Source organism: Geotrypetes seraphini, chromosome 6 (genome assembly GCF_902459505.1).
Source record: "Geotrypetes seraphini chromosome 6, aGeoSer1.1, whole genome shotgun sequence".
Classification (NCBI taxonomy): Eukaryota; Metazoa; Chordata; class Amphibia; order Gymnophiona; family Dermophiidae; genus Geotrypetes; species Geotrypetes seraphini.
The window spans coordinates 187436740-187458685 of NC_047089.1; the positions used below are offsets into that span (position 1 = coordinate 187436740).

General features: G+C 41.3%; 1 protein-coding gene across 2 annotated transcripts in view; it reads left to right on the forward strand.

The window, feature by feature from the left end:
• NPC1L1 (NPC1 like intracellular cholesterol transporter 1) overlaps positions 1 to 21946 on the forward strand; it is a 94052-nt gene that overhangs the window by 53172 nt on the left and 18934 nt on the right. For both annotated transcript variants that reach the window (XM_033950311.1, XM_033950312.1), the window contains exons 10-16: positions 430 to 519; positions 7775 to 7965; positions 10988 to 11115; positions 13257 to 13383; positions 16255 to 16310; positions 19563 to 19713; positions 20847 to 21078. In XM_033950311.1, the coding sequence (XP_033806202.1) occupies positions 430 to 519; positions 7775 to 7965; positions 10988 to 11115; positions 13257 to 13383; positions 16255 to 16310; positions 19563 to 19713; positions 20847 to 21078 (975 nt within the window). The remainder of the gene's footprint in view (positions 1 to 429; positions 520 to 7774; positions 7966 to 10987; positions 11116 to 13256; positions 13384 to 16254; positions 16311 to 19562; positions 19714 to 20846; positions 21079 to 21946) is intronic.

Consider the following 21946-nt stretch of genomic DNA (forward strand, 5'->3'; position numbering starts at 1 on the left):
TTCTTAACCTCATCCTGGAGGCAAACTTCTTGACCAGTCTGATTTTCAGGATAACCACAATGACCATGCATGAAATAGACCTGTGCACACCGCCGGGCTTCTAGTGTATTTAATTATATGTCACACATATTCATTGCAGAAATCTTGAAAACTTGATTGGTGAGGCATGCCTTCAGGACTAGATTGAGAAATACTGGTCAAGGGACCAGGGACATTAAAAATGTGCTATCTTTTTTTGTGTCCTATAGGATAAGTGCTTAATGCATGTCACCCTGGGATATGAATTCTGGGGCCAAAGTTAGATTCAAAGCTGCCCACAGGTCCCAACTTCTGAAATTCCTCATTTTGGCACAAAGCATGTTTGTATTCCACAGTAAGAGGTACTGTAGATATGTAGTGAAAACCGTCTCCTTTTTCTTTTTAACTCAGATGCTGGTATTCATTTTCATGTTCTGTGCTGGGATATTCCTCACACTGCACATCCGAGTAGGTTTGGATCAGGAGCTGGCAATGCCCGAGGTATGTTCCTATGAGACCACATGTATATTATGTTATGTGCTGACTTTATTGTTGTTAGGTGCCATTGACTCATGCTCGAGTCCTAGCGATTTGATGAATTCCAGATCTAAAAAAAACCCCGTTTTGTGCTTGTCCGGCAAGGTCCTCCAGCATCATCCCCACGGTTGTTTTCAACGTGTCCAGCCATCTGATTGCAGGTCGCCCTCTTTGTCTGATTCCTTTGATCTTCCCAAACATGATGTACTTCTCCATTGATCTCTTTCTTCTGATGGTGTGACCAAAATAAGACAGTTGTAACTTCATCATTTGGCCTTCGAGTGACATAGCTGGTTTGATCTCTTCCAGAATTAATTTGACAGTTCTTCTGGAGGTCCATGGCACGCCTAAAATCCTTCTCCAGCACCAAAGCTCAAATGAGTCAATCTTCTTTCTGTCTTGTTTCTGTAGTGTCCAGCTTTTGCATCTGTAGCTGACCACTGAGAAAATGAGTGCATGGACAAGTCTAATCTTTGTTTGGAGTGTTACCTCCTTGCCTTTGAATACTTTGTCGAGAGCCTTCATTGAAGAATGACCAAGTGCTATTCTACAGAGTATTTCCTCCCTGCTAGTTGCTTCTTTGTTTACAAAAGAGCCCAGGAGATTGAAATCCTGTACAACTTCTATTCTATCACCCTCAAGCTCAAAATGTTCATAATTTTCCATGTTCATGATCTTCGTCTTATGTTCAGTTCTAATCCCATGTTATGACTTTCGGCTTTGACTTTTCTCAGTAGATACAGCATGTCTTCTTTGCTGCTAGTGATGAGCATTGTATCATCTGCATAGACATAGGCAGCAGAACGCTTTTTTGTTTTGGGGGGCCCGCAAGCTCTGCCCCAGACCCCGCCTAATCTCTACCCCTATACAAATACAGGACCACAAACTAAAAGTACTAATATATATAAATAAAACCCTAAGATGCAAGATTGTGCATAGAGTACAACCCGTAGAGAAATAGAAACAAATGCATATCTTCCTGAACAGTGCTAAATATAGACAGCAGATGTAATTTCTCAAATCTGACACAATTCAATCACTAAATTGAAAATAAAATAATTTCCCCTACCTTTGTTGCCTGGTGATTTTGGTTTTCAAACCATCTTTCCCAGTCTCTGGCTGCATGTCCTTCTGTCTGTGCTCTTAACTGTGTATTCAGGGCCACCTTATCCATTTATTGTTTTTCTCTCCTTCACTGTCTGCCATACATCCATATTTAGCATTAACTTTTAACATTCAACTTTCTTCCATTTTCTGCTTTCTCCTTAAAATCTACTTTTCCATACCTTCCCTTCCCTTCTATCCATGTGTACCATCTCCTCCCTCTTTATTCTCCCCCTTATTCTCATTTATCCATAAGAAGCATTTCATCTTATCTCTTCCCTACTGCACCCATTGCTGTGCACCATCTCCTCCCTCTGTCTCCCCTTCCCCTCCATCCCTATGCACCATCTTATCCCTCTCCCATGGTCAGACATCTCTGTCTTCCCCCTTCCTCCCTCATATGTTCTGGCATCTTTCTCCTCCCATTGCCTGGAATCTCTCTCCTCTCCTTCCCTTCCTCTTCCTGAGGTCTAACATCTTTCTTCTCTCCTTTCTGCGCTATGGCATCTCTCTCTCTCCTCCTTCCCTTCCATTCTGTGGTCTGGCATCTCTCTCTCTCCTTCCCATTCCAGTGGTCTGACATCTCTCCCTTCTTTGGGTCATCTCTCCTCCCTCCCAGTGTAACATTTCTCCCTCCCTCCTCTCCACCACTATCACATCCAATAATTCTCTCTCTTTCTCCCTTTCCACATATACATTATCTCTTTCCCTCTCACACCACACACCTATGTCCAACAATTCTCCATTCCTTTTCCCTCCCCCACCGGCAGCATTTCTTTCTCTCTCTTCCCACTACTCCACCTATGCAGCATCTCTCTTTTCCTACCCTCCTAGCCCCTGCATTTGTCCTTCCCAACCCTCTCCTAGTATGTGCAGTATCTGCCTTCTCAGCCCCCTGAGCATCTGTCCACACTGCCTTCCCAACTCCCTGTCCCCTGCACTCAGCCTCTTCCTGTCAGGATCTGCACCCAGCCTCCTTCCCTCCCCCTTCAGGCTCTGCACCCAGCCCTTCCCTCCCCTCCCCCCTGATAGTCACTGCACTCAGCCCCCTTCCCTCCCCCCATCAGGTACTGCACCCAGCCCTTTTTCATCCCTCTCTCACCTATCAGGTTCTTCACCCATGGAATCAGGTTTTTCAACAAGCACTGCCCCAGCCCCCTTCCCTCCCAATCCCTGTCAGGCTTTGTCTTCAGTCTCGGAAAAGCATTTCTTCTGCCGCTGAGCTGCAAAGAGCAGAGCGTGCGCCTGCTCAGTGCTGAGCAGCTTCCTGATTGGCTCCCGTGAATTCTCATGAGAATTCACGGGAGCCAATCAGGAAGCCACTCAGCGCCGAGCAGGAGCACCAAAGTGCATGCCTGCTCTTTGCAGCTCAGCGGCAGAAGAAACGCTTTTCCCGCGAATGAAGACAGAGCCTGAGAGGGGCTGGGAGGGAAGGGGGCTGGGGCAGTGCTTGTTGAAAAACCCAATTCCGTGGATGAACAGACTGACAGGGGAGGGAGGGAGGGAGGAAAGGAAGGGGGCTGGGTCAGTGCTAATTTTGGGGAAGGGCATGGCCCCTGTGGCCTCCCCTATTCCAATGCCTATGTGCATAGCGCAGGTTGTTTATATTTCAGCCACCAACTTTGAAACCGACACTCTCTTCTTCCAAATTTGGTTTTCTGAAGATGGTTTTACTGTACAGGTTAAACAGATAAGGTGACAAAATGCATCCTTTCCTGATGCCAAGTTTTATTGGAAACCAATCATAGTTGCCATATTCAATTCTCACTGCAGCTTCTTGATTTTCATATAGGCTCTCTATCAGCTGAGTTATGTGTTTGGGTATTCCCATTTGCACTAAAGTTCTCTATAGTTTATTGTGATTCACACAGTCAAAAGCTTTGCTGTAGTCTGAGCAGCTAGCCTTGCTCTTAGGTGTGTAAAATGTACAGGAATGATGGCAAATGAGGCAAAATGTATTTAAAAAATTTATTGCACTTATTTATTTCCATAACAACTATCAAAAGATTATTTGCGTCATCGAGGGGGTCTTTACAGACACCAAAAGCTGGCATTTCTAGCAAAGAATCCCGACCTATACTTCGTTGTTCACCAATACATCTCTTCTATCCAGTATGACATCATTACTTGTTAATCAATCAGCCAACAGAGGCTGTCCTTAAGTTTGAACAAAGAAATTCCTTTTGACATAGAGAAAAAGTTTCACAAATCATATTTTTGTTTACATTAATTTCTAAATATGCATAAAACATTATAACACCCAATATAATGTTTGTCATTCTCAAAAAGCTTAAATCAGACAGCTTGTCTGTGTTAAAGCCAGCCTGCATTTCTGTTTTCAGCATCTGCTGATAAGTTTGTGTCCCTGTCAGCACAGAAGAAGGAGGAGGGGCTATTCCCCCCACAGAGTAGAGAGAGTTGCTTAGCTTAAAGGTCAGAGAGGTTAAATTACAGATGTGATACTTTTCAAAATTTCCTCAGGTTTAAAATATGTTTTTCAAAACCAATTCTCATGTTTAATATACATTCACACACATAATCACTCATGGGATCCCATTCACTAATACCAACACACATATTTCATTCATATTTAATACAAGAAAGCTTTCCTTTTATACCCCACATTGGGATATGAAATTAAATATGCTCCAAATATGCTCCAAACAATTAAAATGATGATATTGCCTGTGGTTTGCTACCAAATGAGTATGATACCAATATTTTTTCAGGGGTCATTTTATAAAAAATTAAACAATCTTCTTACAAAATTTGTTTGGTTTGGGAAAAGACCCAGAATTGCTTTAGTATCATTACAAAGACCAATTGTGGAGGGAGGGGTAAATTTTCCAAATTTTTATAGGTACCATCAAGCCTATATTCTAAGACAGGGTATGTATTGGATCCTCCCAGATCTCATGGAGAATGTACCAGATTGGTTATATTTAGAATGGCGGCTCCTGTTCCCATTACATTTAGAACATTTAATTAGTATAGCAATGCCTAGAAGATACAAAGATAACAGAATTTTATTAGATACTTGGAAAACATTAAGATATATCAGTAATCTATCACCAGAACCAATAGCTAAATCACTAAATCAATCTATTTGGGTAAACTCCAGGATCAAGATTGGCGGATTTAAGATCGTCTGGAAACAATGGATAATTGCAGGTATACGGACATTGAATGATGTCATTTCAGAAGGATCAATGCTTAGTTTTTCACAATTGCAAAATAAATTTGGTTTAAATAAAACACAATATTTTAAATGGATGCAATTGAAGCAGGCCATTCAGGCAGGGTTCCCTGATTGGAAAGATCTTAATACTCAATATAGTCTGCAGGTTTTATGTTTCCAGGCGGACTACTTGGGTCACCAAGCCGCAAAATGGTATAAATTGTTATATGGATTTTTAAATAAAAAAAAGAAAACTGGACTTAGGGATATTTGGAGTATTGAGATTGGACAGACAATTTCTGCTTCTCAATGGCCACGATTTTGGTCCTGGAGATTAAGGTCTACAAGGTCAGCATCTATGAATCAAACATGGATGTTCTTGTTACATAGAGTATTATGGACCCCTACGCGCCTGCAAAAGATAGATAGTACTAGATCCAATAGATGCTGGCATTGTACAATAGAAGTAGGGATGTTAGATCATTTAATTTTTTTCTGTCCCTGTGTAAATGCCTTTTGGAATTTAATTTGGCCCCAAATTAATAAGTTATTAGAAAATCATGTAGGTCTCTCATATGACACCATACTATTTGGCACTGCAATGAGAACTCAGAGTCCGATCTCAGCAAATAATAATAAGCTGTTATTAATATTGACAGGAGTCGCCATGTAACAAATAACTCAAAATTGGAAGGACTATACCAAATTAAATTATACATTCTGGTGGAACTCTGTATGTCATATATACAAAATGGAAAAAGTATTAGCGTTACTACAAGGGAATCTTCATAATTTTAAGAAAATATGGCAACCATTGACTAATTATTCTACTGATCAGATTTCTTAGCACATTGGTAATAGATATATAGGATTGGGGAGGGTTTTGTATAATTTTTGGAAATAAGAATTGAAAAAAGGGGAGGGATTTATTATTTATGATATGATGTATTGATTGTAATTACAAATGTTATGTAATAATTAATTATATTATATGTGAATTAATTGCTGTAAGAATGGAAAATTAATAAATTAAAAAAAATAAAATAAAATTTGGTATCTATCATCCTGAATAAATTTGCAATAAGCCTAAACTCACACTGGTCACCTCATCTAAAAAAATATTGCTGCCACCCAGCAATTCTTGTCGCAATACATGTAGATGTCATTTTGTTTGAAACATAAACATTTACCATGGTCAGGAGGATCTGATCCTTATTAAAAATTAGTATCTCTAACATTGGCTGTCAGGGCTCGCAGTCACCTGTTGAATCCTTGATACTGTAGACACTGTACTCTGGAGCACTGTTGTTGCTGTTTTATGCACCTGGGTGGGAGGTGGTTGGGTGGGATGGTTGACTTTTGTCCTTGTTAGCTGGTTGCTACTATTTTGTACAAGAGATGTGTGAGGTTCTGTTACTTTTTTGAAAATCTTAATAAACATTAAAAAAAAAAAATTAGTATCTGGAGAAAGGTTATGGTTCTTATAGACTGGTGCAAAAGTTTCCAGAAAACGGAGGGAAGAGGGGTAAGTGAAGAATATGGTTTGAAGAAATTGCAAAATATGAGCTCAGCTGATCACAAATCAGGAAGTGGCAGGGCCTGATAAGTTTGCACTGAAGAAAACATTATGACAGTTGTGGAATCTGGTGTCATTTAGGTCAGTGTTTTTCAACCTTTTTACACCTATGGACCGGCAGAAATAAAAGAATTATTCTGTGGACCGGCATCAGTCCGTGGACCGGCAGTTGAAGAACATGGGGCTAAGTAGTGGGCCAGACCCCGCTCATCTCTACCCAATCTCCACCCCAGACCTCGCCCCCATAATAGTATTAATTGCACCTTGCATGTCCCGTGCCTCATCTGGAAGCCTTCCCTCTGATGTTGCAACGTCAGAGAGAAGGCTTCCGGTTCAGGCGCAGGATGCCCGTGGCTTTGTGCACTGAAGCAGTTAGGAAGAGGGAGCTGGCTCGAAGATAACACCGCATTGATCGCACCATGGACCGGCAGTTGAAAAACACTGTTTTGGGCCTGATGCACATGCTGGTCCTGTGGACTGGCAGGAAATTTCTGTGGACCAGCACTGGTCCATGGACCGGTGGTTGAAGAACACTGATTTAGGTGACTGTAGGTTTATTGCAAGTTTATTCAGGTGATATATGCAAAGTTTTATTGAAATTTATCAAGTTTTGAAAGAGTTATGCAGAAAACAAGCTTTATATAGTTTTGTTTTTTTTATTATATGAAACACAGTGGGTTTGTATTCATACACCACAGACACACATATACTGCTCCACTGCAAGTATAGTGGAGGCAGCAATAGTTCTAGGTTTTCCCTTCCCCGTATTTATTGATATAGATAAGTAGATACATGACTTCCATTACTACTGTGCTCTACTGTTCTGATACATGTTCTGTTGGGGAGGTGGATGATGGGGAAGAAAGAGACTTGGTCACCAATATAATATGCAGGAGTAAGATAGAAACATCAATATCCACCACTTGTATCCCCCTTCTTTTATATTTAATGTTTATAATCTGTAAATCAGCTCAACTTATGACAAGCTTTAAACCTCACTGAAACTGCTTCAAAACTTGTCCAATTGTTATTAAAGGAGGAAAAGCCTCAGATCCCCGTATGCTTCAAGTACTAGACTGAACAAGCATGCTAGAGAGGGAAACCACCTCATCAGCTGTGAAACCTCCTGCTCAAGCAGCAATTGGATAAGTTTTGACGCACTTTCAGTGAGGTTTAAAGCTCGTCATAAGTTGAGCTGATTTACAGATTATAAGCCTTAAATATGAAAGAAGGGGGGTACAAGTGGTGAAAAAAGAGTCTTGCCCTGCACTTGAGCTTGATCTGTAGGTACATAGAAAACATCTGTACCTCATTACTAGTCCTGCTTATGAAACTATTGCATGTGTTGTTTTCTCTCATAGGATTCCTACATGTTGAATTACTTTAAATACTTAAACAAGTACTTTGAGGTTGGGGTTCCTACCTACTTTGTGACCACAAGCGGTTATGACTTCTCAAACCAGGACGGGATGAACGGTGTCTGTTCCAGCGTGGGCTGCAATAATAATTCCCTAACACAGAAGATCCAGTATGCTGTTGAGTTTCCAAAGCAGTAAGTCAGGAGAGGAAATACCATTACAGTATTAAGCTGTACTAGTGCTCATGCTTGCTACCTAGCTCTCACATCTGGATGCTGTCACAAAGATCTAATCTGGGATTTATGAGCCGCAGTATGCCTAAAAAGGTTCAAGGCGACTTACAGTACAATTTAAAGAGATACAATTTAATACAGTATAAGGATGATACATTACAATACAGAATGAGCGATGGTACAATCAGGGCAGGATTAACCAATAGGCCAAGTAAGCATGTGCCTAGGGCCCAAAATGGTCAGGGGGGCCCGATGAAGGAGGGCATCAACATTGTTTTTTCCAAACGGCGATGGGCCCCTCCATCATCGATCACCAACGCGTGCTCCCCCCCCTCCCTCCGATCAATGGAAAGTAAGACAAGCAAGCAATGCGGGTAAGAAAGGCAACGGAAACTGTAATTGTGCAAGCAGTGCTGCTTGCCCAAAGCTTCCCTCTGATGCAGCTTCCTGTTTCCGCCTGGGCGCATGGTGGAGTGGGGTGGGGCAAGGGGCCCAGTATACTTGGGCGCCTAGGGGCCCTCGACGAATTAATCCTGCCCTGGGTACAATACAAGAAAAATGGTACTGCAAGGTAGAAGGTGGAGGTAATTTAGTCCAAAGTCACGTGGATGACATTGTGCATAGTATCATTGAGGTTGCAAGGTGTTTATAGGCTCAAGGGTCATTTTTCTGTGTTGAGTATGGTGTCGAAGAGATAAGTCTTTAGTTTCTTTCAGAGCGTGAGGTAGTTTGGTTCAGATCTGATGATTGTTTGAAGGTTGTTCCATGTCTTTGTGCCGATATACGTAAACATAGTGTTCAAAATACATTTGTATCTGAGGTCTTTCGTTGTGGGGTAGCCCATCAGAAGATTACTAAGATTTCTGGTCGAGGAGGACTATGAGGCAGTGAATAAGTTTATGAATGGCAGGTTGGAATTTCCATGAAGAATATGGAAGATTATACAGGAGATTATGAAGTTTATTCGCGAAGTGACTGGTAGCCAGTGTAACTGTTTCAGATATGTGGAGACTAGGTCATATTTTTTAGCTTAAAAATAAATCTAATTGCTGTGTTTAGTTGTATTTTGCAGGGCAGTGTTGTATTGATGCCTGCGTAGAAGGAAGTTGCAGTAATCAGGCTGGGATAAAATTAGCATTTGTACTAATATGGTAAAGTGTCGTTCTCACTTTTAGCTTCTGATGCCTTCAGCTTCACAGTGCTAGAATAGCAGATGGTTGTGCAGGGCAGGACTGAGGTGAAATGTCAAACTGTGTGCATATAGGGTGTCTCTCTTGCTTCCTTTCAGTCAACCTTCCCCTATCTTACTAACTACTACAATTATTTCCATGAAATCATCCACATCTTTCTGTGATCCAATTTCAACACATCTTGCCAAAAAGTCTATATTAGTGCTTAATCCTTTCCTCCTCTCTGTGACCTCTGCTACCCTGACTTCAGGACACATTCCCGCCACATTGAAATCTGCTACCATTTGCCCTAATGCCAGTCCTGAACTTAATGTGCTGGCTAGGAAGACTCCTAGTACCTTGGAGGATTGTTCGATGTTGAAACTGGTTCGATCTGATAATTTGATATTGGCTGGAATCATACAATTGTGTTGGCCGAACCATAGTAATTAGTTTTTTTGTTCTGTGTTTTTAGGTGGTGTTTTATAGACCATTCATGTATTTTGGTTAGTGTTTTGTACAGTTTAGTTGATAAATCTGTTAGGTTCAAGTTTGAAGGAATTAAGATAAAGATGTCATCAGCATATGAGAACAACCATTCTCCAGGATTCAGGTCTATTGAATGTAGATATCTCGTATATAGTTGTGGTGAGATGGGAGATCCTTGAAATATACCACATGATGGACTCCACAACATCTGTGCCCGTTAAAAAAAAAAAAGGTTTCCTGCCCCAAACAGCTGAGTGGCAGGAGGCTTTCTCTTGCCTCTCTCCTGTTCGGGCTTCCCCTGCCAGCTCTGCGCATGTGTGAGAGTTACTCTCACGGCGATGAATCGGACGGGAGAGTCAGGGATTATGATGAACTTCCGCATGAATCATTTGCATGCAAACCTTTTAGTACATGAATAGCTCTTTTTGAATTGGCCAAAAATCAGATAGGAGCAGACCCACACGATCTTACTGATCCTCTTTAGTGAATCTATAAGCTGGGTGCCATAACCGATCAGCAATAAACCAAACAATTGTAATATACCCAACCACCAAAGAAGCTATTAATGAAAATAAACCAGAAATATAGAGAAACCCAGGATTGACATCACAAGATGACAAACGGGGCAATTGCTCTGAGCCCCTATACCAGGGGTCCCCAAAGTCCCTCCTTGAGGGCCGAATCCAGTCAGGTTTTCAGGATTTCCCCAATGAATATGCATTGAAAGCAGTGCATGAACATAGATCTCATGCAAATTCATTGGGGAAATCCTGAAAACCCAACTGGATTGCGGCCCTCAAGGAGGGACTTTGAGATCCCTGTACTAACATCAGTTGAAATAGTGCAGGGATCTCAAAGTCCCTCCTTGAGGGCCGCAATCCAGTCGAGTTTTCAGGATTTCCCCAATGAATATGCATGAGATCTATGTGCATGCAGTGCTTTCAGTGCATATTCATTGGGGAAATCCTGAAAACCCAACTGGATTGTGGCACTCAAGGAGGGACTTTGGGGAACCCTGCCCTATACCATAGGGGGCCCTATGCCTGCCTCAAGCTGAAGGAAGCATAAGCCAAAGGCCAGCTTTCAGTTTCTGCCCTGAGCCCCTGAATGTCTAGCACCAGCCCTGGAGGAAGCAGAAACACTAAGCAAATTCTAGCCATAGTAAAGCAGTTAGATATGCAGAAATAAACCAGTGAAAAAAGCTTAGCTCGGGAGCCCTTTCTATAATATAAATCAAAGTCCAGCATGCATGTCTGCTAGCTACCAAGCAGTAGGACAGGGAAGGCAGTGAGGTTTAACTGAGCTCTGTCATTCTCCTCCTGCAGGTCATACCTGAGCATCCCAGCCTCCTCTTGGGTGGATGATTTCATAGACTGGTTGAATCCCATGTCAGACTGCTGCCGTTTATACTTAATTGGCCCTAACAAAGACCAGTTCTGCCCATCCACTGTCAGTAAGTAACATCCATAGGTGGCGTAAATGTTTTATGGCTGTGATCTAGAATGCTTAGAGTAGAGGGGAGAGAGATGAATCTGATGTTCTGCTTAACTGATCACCAATATTTTATTGATCTCTGTATTTGTATTGCCCTACGGATAAGGTGATTTCATCCTTTAGAAACCTGTCCTGGGGAACCCCAGCCAGTCAGGTTTTCAAGATATCCCTAATGAATATGCATGAGAGAGATTTGCATACCTGTCACTTTCATTATATGCAAATCTCTCTCATGCATATTCATTAGGGATATCTTGAAAACCTGACTGGCTGGGGGTCCTCCAGGACAGGATTGGGAACCACTGCTTTAGAGTTAAGGCAGGCTCCTACTATGATTCAGTTCAGGAAAGGTATGAAAACAGTCTTATTTGCACGTTGATTTATGAGGTTATAAATTTGCTTGAAGTGGGTTTAATTTAATACCTTTTTTAGTTGTATGATCTTTTTTTTTTTTTTTTTTAATTATCCAGTTTTTATGATGTTTTAAATTTGTTGTTTTTGTGTGTGTGTCTTTTTTTTTAGCTTTTGTTATATAGGTTTTGCACTTTTTGTGATTTGTCTTGTTTTGTTTTTTGATTATGTATGTACTTTTGGAACCCGCTTAACATTGTTGGATTTGCGAGATATAAATATTTTAAATAAATAAATAAATTCATCTCATCAGTTCTGAAATGCAATCACCCCTGGGAGAAAAGAGGCAATGGTTGCCCCTTTACAGATTTTATAAGATACTAGCTGATGGCCCGGCGTTGCACGGGTATTTAATTATAGCAATAACACTGTAAATGGATTCAAATAAAGATACTTTATAGTGGTGAATGAAAATATTTTTTTACAGCTTTATAAAAAGTACAATATTCAAATTATAATGTGAAATATTTGACAAAATGAATACAATACAACTAACACAAAACTTGATTATAAACAACATTTTTAGTTTCACCGCCAGGAGCAAGAACATATACATTATTGGGTGAACCCACCCTTCCCACGTATGCAGGTGGGCCGCGAGACCCCCAGAACATATCACCCCAGGTAGTGAGGGATCTGCATACCAAGTTTCGTTCAAATCGGTCCCACAGCTTTTTACATTTTTTCCATTGACTTGAATGGGTGAAATCTGATTTTCTGTTTGTAGCTCCGCCCATGTGTGCAGGTGGGCTGCGAGACCCCCAGAACATATCACCCCAGGTAGTGAGGGATCTGCATACCAATTTATGTTCAAAGCGGTCCCACAGCTTTTTACATTTTTTCCATTGACTTGAATGGGTGAAATCTGATTTTCTGTTTGTAGCTCCGCCCACATGTGCAGGTGGGCCACGAGACCCCCAGAACATATCACCCCAGATAGTGAGGGATCTGCATACCAAGTTTCGTTCAAATCGGTCCCACAGCTTTTTACATTTTTTCCATTGACTTGAATGGGTGAAATCTGATTTTCTGTTTGTAGCTCCGCCCACGTGTGCAGGTGGGCCACGAGACCCCCAGAACATATCACCCCAGATAGTGAGGGATCTGCATACCAAGTTTCGTTCAAATCGGTCCCACAGCTTTTTATATTTTTTCCATTGACTTGAATGGGTGAAATCTGATTTTCTGTTTGTAGCTCTGCCCACGTGTGCAGGTGGGCCGCGAGATCCCCAGAACATATCACCCCCGGTAGTGAGGGATCTGCATACCAATTTTCGTTCAAATTGGTCCCACAGCTTTTTACATTTTTTCCATTGACTTGAATGGGTGAAATCAGATTTTCTGTTTGTAGCTCCGCCCACGTGTACAGGTGGGCCGCGAGACCCCCAGAACATATCATCCCAGGTAGTGAGGGATCTGCATACCAAGTTTCGTTCAAATCGGTCAAGCCGTTTTTGCGTGATCGCGACACATACACACATACATACACACATACCTCCGATTTTATATATATAGATATTAGTAAACTGCCAAAGCACCATTCTTTAATAAAACATCTAGAACCATCTGCTCCATTAAGGAATGATGTCTGTTTCAGGGCTTCTTATTAATGAATATCTTTTTTTCATGTAACTGTTATTTCAATGCAGCAAGTTGACTCCTGCTCATTAATCCTCTGTTTCCTTGCAGCATCTCTGAACTGCATTAAGAAGTGCCTGAAGCTACCCGATAGCATCGTGCGACCCAACATAGATGAGTTTAACAAATACTTACCCTTGTTCCTTAAAGATCTGCCTAACCTGAAGTGTCCCAAGGGGTAGGTCAATGATGGAGGCCTGATCAGACTGTAGGAAGCCCACGCTTAAAGGAGAACCATGTTGGCTTTCAGTTTAATGCAGATTATATACATAGGTGGGGTAAAACCAGGAGCAGATCACCCTGTCTGTATAACATGGAACTAGTTGGCAACCATTTCATCAGCAGCAGGGAGCCATCTTTAAAGAAAGCTAGCTCAGGACCTGCCTAAATAAAAGTGTATATCTATTAGATTTAGCTCCCACCTTTTTCAGTGTATCTCAAGGCAAGTTACATTCAAGTATAGGATGAATCTAAGCTTTTCATTTATCCAGATGAGCAATTTTCACCTGATAGGACCATAAGTCTCTTAGGGCTAGATGAACAAAACACGGTCACTAAGACTGTGTGGGTCACTGTGAGCCAATTTTTTAGCCAATTCTGAAACAGCAATCGATGTTCCACAAGATTACATGCAAATGATTTGCATGAAGGTTCACTATAATCCCATTCGATTGGTCACTGTGAGAGAGACTTTGACACATGTGCAGAGCCGGATTGGGGAAGCCCGAACAGCTAAATAGCAGGGGAAGCCTTAAAGCAGCCTCCTGCCACTCAGCTGTTCGGGGGTTTTTCTTCTTCTTTTAATGGCACAGATGTTGTGTATGCCAAGCTAATCAGGGCCTTAGGCTCTTCCCTCTGAATCCCGGGATACAGAGAGTGGAGTCTAAGGCTCCTCCCTGTTCATCCCAAGATGCACCAGGAAGGGGAAGGCCCACCATTTTGGAGTGGTGGGCCTGCGAGCAGGAGAGGCTGGGTATTCCTCCTGCTGCCATCCTGATTTGAGGTATGGGGAGGGCCAGGGACATCCGGTGGCATGAGGGAGTGGGCATCCCTCCTGCCAATTTTTGTTACAGTGGAGAAGGGGAGGAGAGGGGTCAATTTGGGGAGGGGTCCCAGTAGAGGTGGGGGTTCATGGTGGCAGGAGGGAGTGGGCATCCCTCCTGTCAATTTTTATTGAAATTGGGGGTGGGGCGGTTTTGCAGCTGCAGAAGGGAGTGGGCACCCCTTCTGCCTCTATTTTGGTTTGGGGAGGTCATCAAGAGGCCACCATTATGGGGAGGGGGGAGGAGAGACACGGCAAAGCATTTTTTTATAGGCCCGATACTGTGTGTGTGTTACACACATCTTGCCCATAGAAAAAAAAATGAAAAAACAGGCAGACCTCTTGGTATGGTAAAACAGTTACCAACAGTTCTAGTAGACCTGTTGGTATTTTCAGGTCAATAGTACCGATCTGATTCTGGCATGTAATGTTAGGCCATCGACTTGATGGCTGGTTTTAATATTAATGACCTCATTTGCATGCCAGAATTGGAAAATGTACAACTGCACGTTTTGAGCACAGTAAGCTGTTTTGGGCATCGGGTTGGCAAATTTGATCAGTCGCTAAACAAGTCAAACTCATTTAGTGACAATTAGAGACTATAGTGTATCTAGTCCTTAGACTCTAAGCCAGGGGGCAACCTCAAAAAACTAAAACTAATTAATTATAACTTAGTTTTATAGACCAAGTCATCAACCAAGAGGAGTTCAACTCAGTTTACAATAATGTAAAACATAATACATAAATTTGACAAGAAAAAGTAGACTGAAATAGTTAATTTCCAAAATGTTTAGCAAACAAAAAAGTTTTCAGAACTTTCTGGAATAAAGCAAAAGAACCTAAACTTCTTAATGTAAGCGGTAAAGCATTCCAGAATTCGGTTAATTTAAAAGCAAAAGAATAACTAAATCTCTTAAAGGTTCTGTTTTTACCACTGAGAAAGGAAAATGTAAGTTTTAATTTTTGAGAACTTCTGGCAAGATGAGATCTATGAACATTCCAATCTAAAGGAATCAAAGTGGCAAAAATGCCAAATAGGATCCTAAATGCAAAACCAATGCACTTAAATTGAATTCTGAGATACCCTGGAAGCCAATGTAATTCCTTGAGCAGAGGGGTTACGTGAATTTTCTCTTACAAAAGATAAGTTTAGCTGTAGTGTTCTGTATTAATTGAAGTCTCTGCAGACCTTTGAAAGACCCAAATACACTGAATTGCAGTAATCCAGCCTTGACAAAATGATTGACTGAACTAATACAGAGAAGTGTTGTTGGTGAAAAAGTGTTCTCACTCTTCTCAGAGCACAGAGGCTGAAAACACACTTTATAATAAGCGAATTTAGTTGGTCCTTAAATGTAAGTGAAGAATCGATAACAATACCTATTAGTAACGAGGAAACCTCAGTCCTCAAATGCTGCAACTCAGTTGGGTTACCAGGACTTCCCCAATGAATATGCATGAGATCTATTTGCATACCTTGCAGAAGCTCTTTGTAACTCTGTTTGGTAACATCTCTACAGAAGCTCATGTAAACCGCTCTGAACTGACTCCCCAGTCATTAGTAGTGGTACAGAAGCTCTCAATAAACATAAACATATAAAGGAGACAATGCATGCAAATAGATCTCATTCATATTCACTGGAAAAACTCAACTGAGTTGCAGTCCTCAAGGACTGAGGTTGTCCACCCCTTCTCTAAGCTCTCCCTCTTAATTTGAAATTTTAGCCTTGTTCTTGAATTACATTTTTGTGACTATATTGCAGTTTTTTTACATTTGTTGTTTACCGTTTGAATTGGCCCTGGGTAAGCAGTATATACATTTTTAAATTGGCTATATCAGTAGTGTACAGAGGGGCGTTACATCCTTCATTTGGGTTTTTGGGGAAATATGATCCTAGCACCTTTCAAATGTTTCACTTGTGTGTGCTTTTTCTTTTGAAAAACGCTGTTGCCATCAAGCGGCTGGGTATGACGTCATGCATCTGACTTGTGTCTTTGGCTTTGTAGGGGACTGGGAGCCTATGATGGATCTGTCAAGATAGGTGACAATGGAGAAATTATAGGTAAAATTTTAAAAAAATATTATCTTACCTCCTATTTGGTTCACTCAGAAATAGTTTCAGCTATTGGTGCTCCATAAAAGGAATTTGCAAAATTAAAAGTATAGGTTCTGCTCATTCAGAGGTTCTTTTACTAAGCTGCAGTAAAAAGTGGCTCTAGCATACCATTATGCAAGTCTTCTCTGCGATCTAAGGCTATTTTTATCACGGCTGTAATAACCCCAATTTTTTATTTTTGTGTATTAATAGCCATGTGTTAATGTTTTCAGATACACTGTTGAAATGAGATATTACCAGAGCGAGCTAGTGCCAATCTTCACTGTAAAAAATGTACAAAAAGCCTCAGAAGAAAGTGTTAGTAATGAAGATATCAAATGCAATGCTACTGTACACACAGTCATAGGCATAAAAAATTCCAACCTACTACAACATTTGAACTTGCAGTGAAGAAGGAACTCTCACTAGCTGTAGCAAAGGTGCACAAAAATATTGCTTATCTGGCGCGGCGCTGTTAATCGAGACTTCATAAAGACACATTTTTGCAAAAGCTGGACCACATCGATTCTTGCAAATTACCACCTTTCCTCCACATTTCTTCAATTTGACCTAATAAGAATTCTTGTTTCGCTGATCAAGTTGGATGTTTTGGGGGAAAATGTACCCCGTGAACAACTATCCTACGGCAACATCCTCTACCTACCATGCCCCGCAAGTATGACAAAACAACTGCAGACAGTACAAAACACAGCCCTCAGACTGATCTACTCACTAAGCAAATATGACCACATCATCACCGCATACCTAAACTCGCACTGGCTCCCCACACAAGCGCGAATATTCTTCTTCAAATTCTACTGCATATTATTCAAAGTAATGAACGGCACTGCCCCCTCCTACCTAACCGATCGCCTAAACCAAAACAAATCAACCAGACCTAGGAGAACTCAGACCCCATTTATTGACCCCCCCAATCAAAAGAACACAGCGCAAGAAGATGTACGACAGCCTACTTGCAACGCAAGCAGCAAAACTAGACCACCACCTCTCAAACATACTGACAACTACGTCTGACTACAAAATATTCCAAAGGGAAATTAAAACCCTGCTATTCAGAAAATTTATCAAGAAAAACTAAAACAGCTTATTGTTCCCAATCCTGTAATTTTCCAAATAATCTCTCAACCATGTGTTGTTCCCAATCCTGTAATTTTTCCAATTTCCTGTAACCTTTCCTGGAAATGTCCAGTTATCTTCTTCTGTAATCCGCCTAGAACTGCAAGGTATAAACAGAATAGAAGTCACTAATGTAATGCAATGTAATTATATCATCAATGGCATCGCCTTAAAAAAGGATGCCAAGGAAAAGGGCACTTCCAGTTTCCTCCAATAATTACACCAATCATAGTACTCCAATCAAAGCTCTATATTATTATTATTTTTTAAATGCATTCCACTCAATTTTTGCATTAAGGCCCATAGGCCAGACCATCGGAAAAGGAAAAATAAATCGCTGTCCATTTGCCATAATCTTCTCTTCAAATTACCCTGATGTGATGAACATCCAGTAGAGTCCAAAACAGTACATTTCAAGTTCTTGAACTTATGATGACTCTCCATGCAATGTATCGCAAGGAAATCTAGTGCCCTTCCATTCTCGATATTATATTTATGCTCTGATAATCGGGTTTTTAATGCACGAGACGTATGCTCAATATATAAAAGACTGTCTTGGACTCTAGAGGACGTTCATCAAATTGGGGTGCACCTTCGCTACAGCTAGTGAGAGTTCCTTCATCACTGCAAGTTCAAATGTTGTAGTAGGTTGCAGGTTTTTTTATGCCTATAACTGTGTATTTGAAAGCATTGACAACTGGATCCCTGGAAATTCCAGTTGAATCCCTGGGGATTCCAGTTGAATCCCTGGAAATTCTTGTGTTAATGTTGCCATTGGCATGGAGCCATGTTTTCAAATAACTATGTGAGCACTTTCCACCACCCTATTTGTAGGCGGTAAGGGCTCATATGGTATTCCTGTGCTAACCAGTGTTTTCACATTTGGAAGTTACCGCAGGACTCCTAAAGCTGCATTAGATGTGCATTAGCGTCTAACTCAGCTTAATAAAGGGGTCCCTTAGATACATTAGGAATATCATACACAATTTTACGATTGTGCTGATATTGAATCCAAATTGCTAACTTTTGTTTTTCTAAATTATTCTGTGCTCTTGTAAAGTCCATGTGCATGAGAGCAGATCCAGCTATGGGTGAAGCAGATGCCCTTTTTAGCAAGGATTGCAATGTGTAACCTTTGAAAATTAGAAATGGATTTGTTCTACCTTTTCAAGCTGCTTGAGCAGCAGTGATATAGTCTGAGGATTTATAGACACAGATGAGTACTACATGTAGAAACAAAGCTGCTGTCTCACTAACGAATGTGACTTCTAATTTTCTGTGTTGTCAGTAATTCTTTTTTTTATTATTTATAAGTTTATTCATTATTACAACAAATAAAATGGTCAGTAATTCTGAAGGAAATATAATTCATTTACCACTATAGCGAGAGGTGGTCAGCAGGAGAATAAACAGAGAGTAGCAAAGAAAGAGAATTAGAGATTTATTTGGCGTCTAACCAGGAGTTCATGATGATAATCAGACACAGACCTGGGAAAAGCAACTTCTCTACTCTCTCCTGAAAACCATGGGCTAGTTCTGCCAGCCACTAGCACAAGTGTGAAGTGCCAGCTAGAGAATTTGCTTGGTCTCTGCCCTCAGCATTCCACTGAGAAGCATGGGCTAGGGGGAGGAGGAGGATACCTTCCCCGTTTTGCCCCAGCTGGATTAGTTGGTATATATTTAACCAGGTTTTCTGTACTTTTTGAGTGGGGGGGGGGGGATTTTATGACCTAGCAGTAGAGAATGACACAGGGACAAATTTGTCCCTGTCCCTGCAGGAACTCAATTTCCTCGTCCAGTCCCCGTGAGTTTTGTCACTGTCGCTGTCCCTGCCCCATTCTTGTAAGCTCTGCCTTAACCACACAAGCCTCGTACACTTATTATTTTAAGGCTTGTGCAGATGAGGACAGAGCTTGCAGGAATGGGGCAAGGGCAGGAACAGGAAAAGAACTCACCGGGATGGAAAAATGAGCTTCCGCGGGGACAGGGAAAAATGTGTCCCCGTGTCATTCTCTACCTAGCAGATCCATTGCTTTCCTGCTGTACTGTTTCCCACCACTTCCTCTCCATGTCTCTCTGCAGCTTCCAGATTCATGGCGTATCACACACCACTGTCAAACTCTCAGGAGTACACTGCAGCACTGAAAGCAGTTCGGGAACTGGCTGCCAGTATAACTAAAAGCATGAGGAAAGTCCCTGGGACAGACCCCAACTTTACCGTCTTCCCCTACTCGTAGGTAGCATGGCAGCAACACTTCCTACCTTTGCACGTCTCTGTTAAGTCTGTTTATTTTTCCCAGTATCTGATCCTACATCTTTTCAGACTTCTCCTTTCTTCCTGCTATATGCTTGCAAGAAGGAGAAGGTAAATCAGAACCTTGGAGAGGGAATCAATATTACCATCTGGACTATCAAAATTATTAATAAAAATGTATTAATAAAAAACACTGCACTTCTTAGAAATGGGGTCAGTCAAATAGATCACAGGTTGTGCTGTGCATGTCCATGCCAAGGACTACATCAGCTCTTATACATCTTCACCATTGCTCAATAGCAACATCTACTGGTTGGATTAAAATTGCACAAATGCTAAGACCTAGTGTGAGCCATTATCTATAACCCCTGGCCATTGCTGTACTGGCTGGGTCAGATGAAAAGGGTTGTAAAATTCCCAGCTGATAGTGAAAGAAAGTTTGTAGAACAACAGCCCGATTCAACTGGATGCTTGAAGGAGATGGAGAAAACTGCTGAGCCAAAAAAATAATTAAAAAAAGGATTCCCCATGGAGGCAGTGCCCATAGAGCTGTGCTTGAATTTAGCATTGGCCATGTGCCTGTTAACTTCCTCCTCCTCCATAGGGACATGATGTTGCTGCGGATTCTAGAGCCCTGCTCTCTCCCACTGTGCCTCATTGATTGTGTGTTTCCTTTGTATTACCATTTCTATCCAATTTTAAATTGCAGTTCTTTTCCCATATTTGAAATCATAGACTGTACACAACTTTGCTCTATCATAATAGTTAAAACTGGTATAGTAAGTACAAAATAAATAAATAAATTCCTTAGTTTGTGCTGCAGTAAATCTGTGGTGTAAGACTATCTAAATTGTTATGCTAGAGATAAATCTACTACCTGTGTGAGTATCTACAACAGCACAGTGTCATAATCTATAGTAATTTCCTCTGAGGAAGCTGTAGCCCCTAAGAATGCCTTCCATTGCCACTCATTGACTTTCTAGAAGTTGCATCATGACAGCAATACTTGGATCAACCATAGCTTTAGCATCAAATCAAATGCCTTCTCCACAACACAAAAGTGATGGAGCATAAAGCGTCATTGAGACAGGTTGTTTTCTTGTACCCTGCAGGATAACCTACGTGTACTATGAGCAGTACTTGACCATTGTGAATGAGGGACTCTTTAACCTCTCGCTCTGCCTCATCCCCACCTTTGTGGTCTGCTGCATCCTCCTGGGCATGGACCTACGCTCTGGCCTCATCAACCTCATCACTATCATCATGATTATTGTGGACACTGTGGGGATCATGACACTGTGGGGCATTGACTACAATGCGGTATCTCTCATCAATCTAGTCACGGTAACTCTTCACCAGCATTCTGAAAGAATACACTAGAGAGGAACTCTGTGCTATGTCTGTGGCCAAGCTTGAGTGATGAGATGGAAGTGAGTAAACCAAACAAAGAGTAGATGGGGGTTCTTCTTCTTTCAGCTTTTGGACCTATTCTTTTACTGCCCCACAGACCCAGAAATCTGGATTTGAGATTTACCCCCTCCCCTGCCTTTTACAAAACTGTAGCACTGTTTTTAGTGCCGGACACGGCAGTAACAGCTCCAGTGCTCATAGGAATTCTATGAAGAATTCTATGAGCATCAGAGCTGTTACCTCTGTGGCTGATGCTAAAACTCGCACTATGGTTTTGTAAAAAAAAAGGGGGGGGGGTAGTTACTTGCCTTTTCCAAACTGGAGCTCAAGAGGAGCTATGAGCAGGGACATAAGTTATTTCCCTGTCCAGATGGACAGATAATGGAGGGAGAAGTGACTTAGAAACCAGACTGTTTTATTAAAGAATAGTCAATTGAAACCTGCCCAAAGTGACCACATTTTGCCTAGAATTGCAGTAGGCTACAGCAGGGGGGTAACAGCTATAACCCCCCCCCTAAATATCATTTAAAAACATTGTAATGCCATTGGGTTAATTAAAACCAAATCAAATTAAATATTTATCTAAAACATTAGATAAAATTTAGCTACCATTTAAAAAGTACTGGCAGTCCCTGGGTTAAGAATGAATTCCATTTTTAAAACCGTTCTGAAATTGAATTTGTATATAACTTGGATCTTTAGTATCTTCACAGAGCCATGGGCAGTGTTTCCTACATGCTGCTTGCAACTGACCAGGAAGTCTTCCCTCTGAGCATAAAGTAAACTTTCTTTTTCTCTCCCA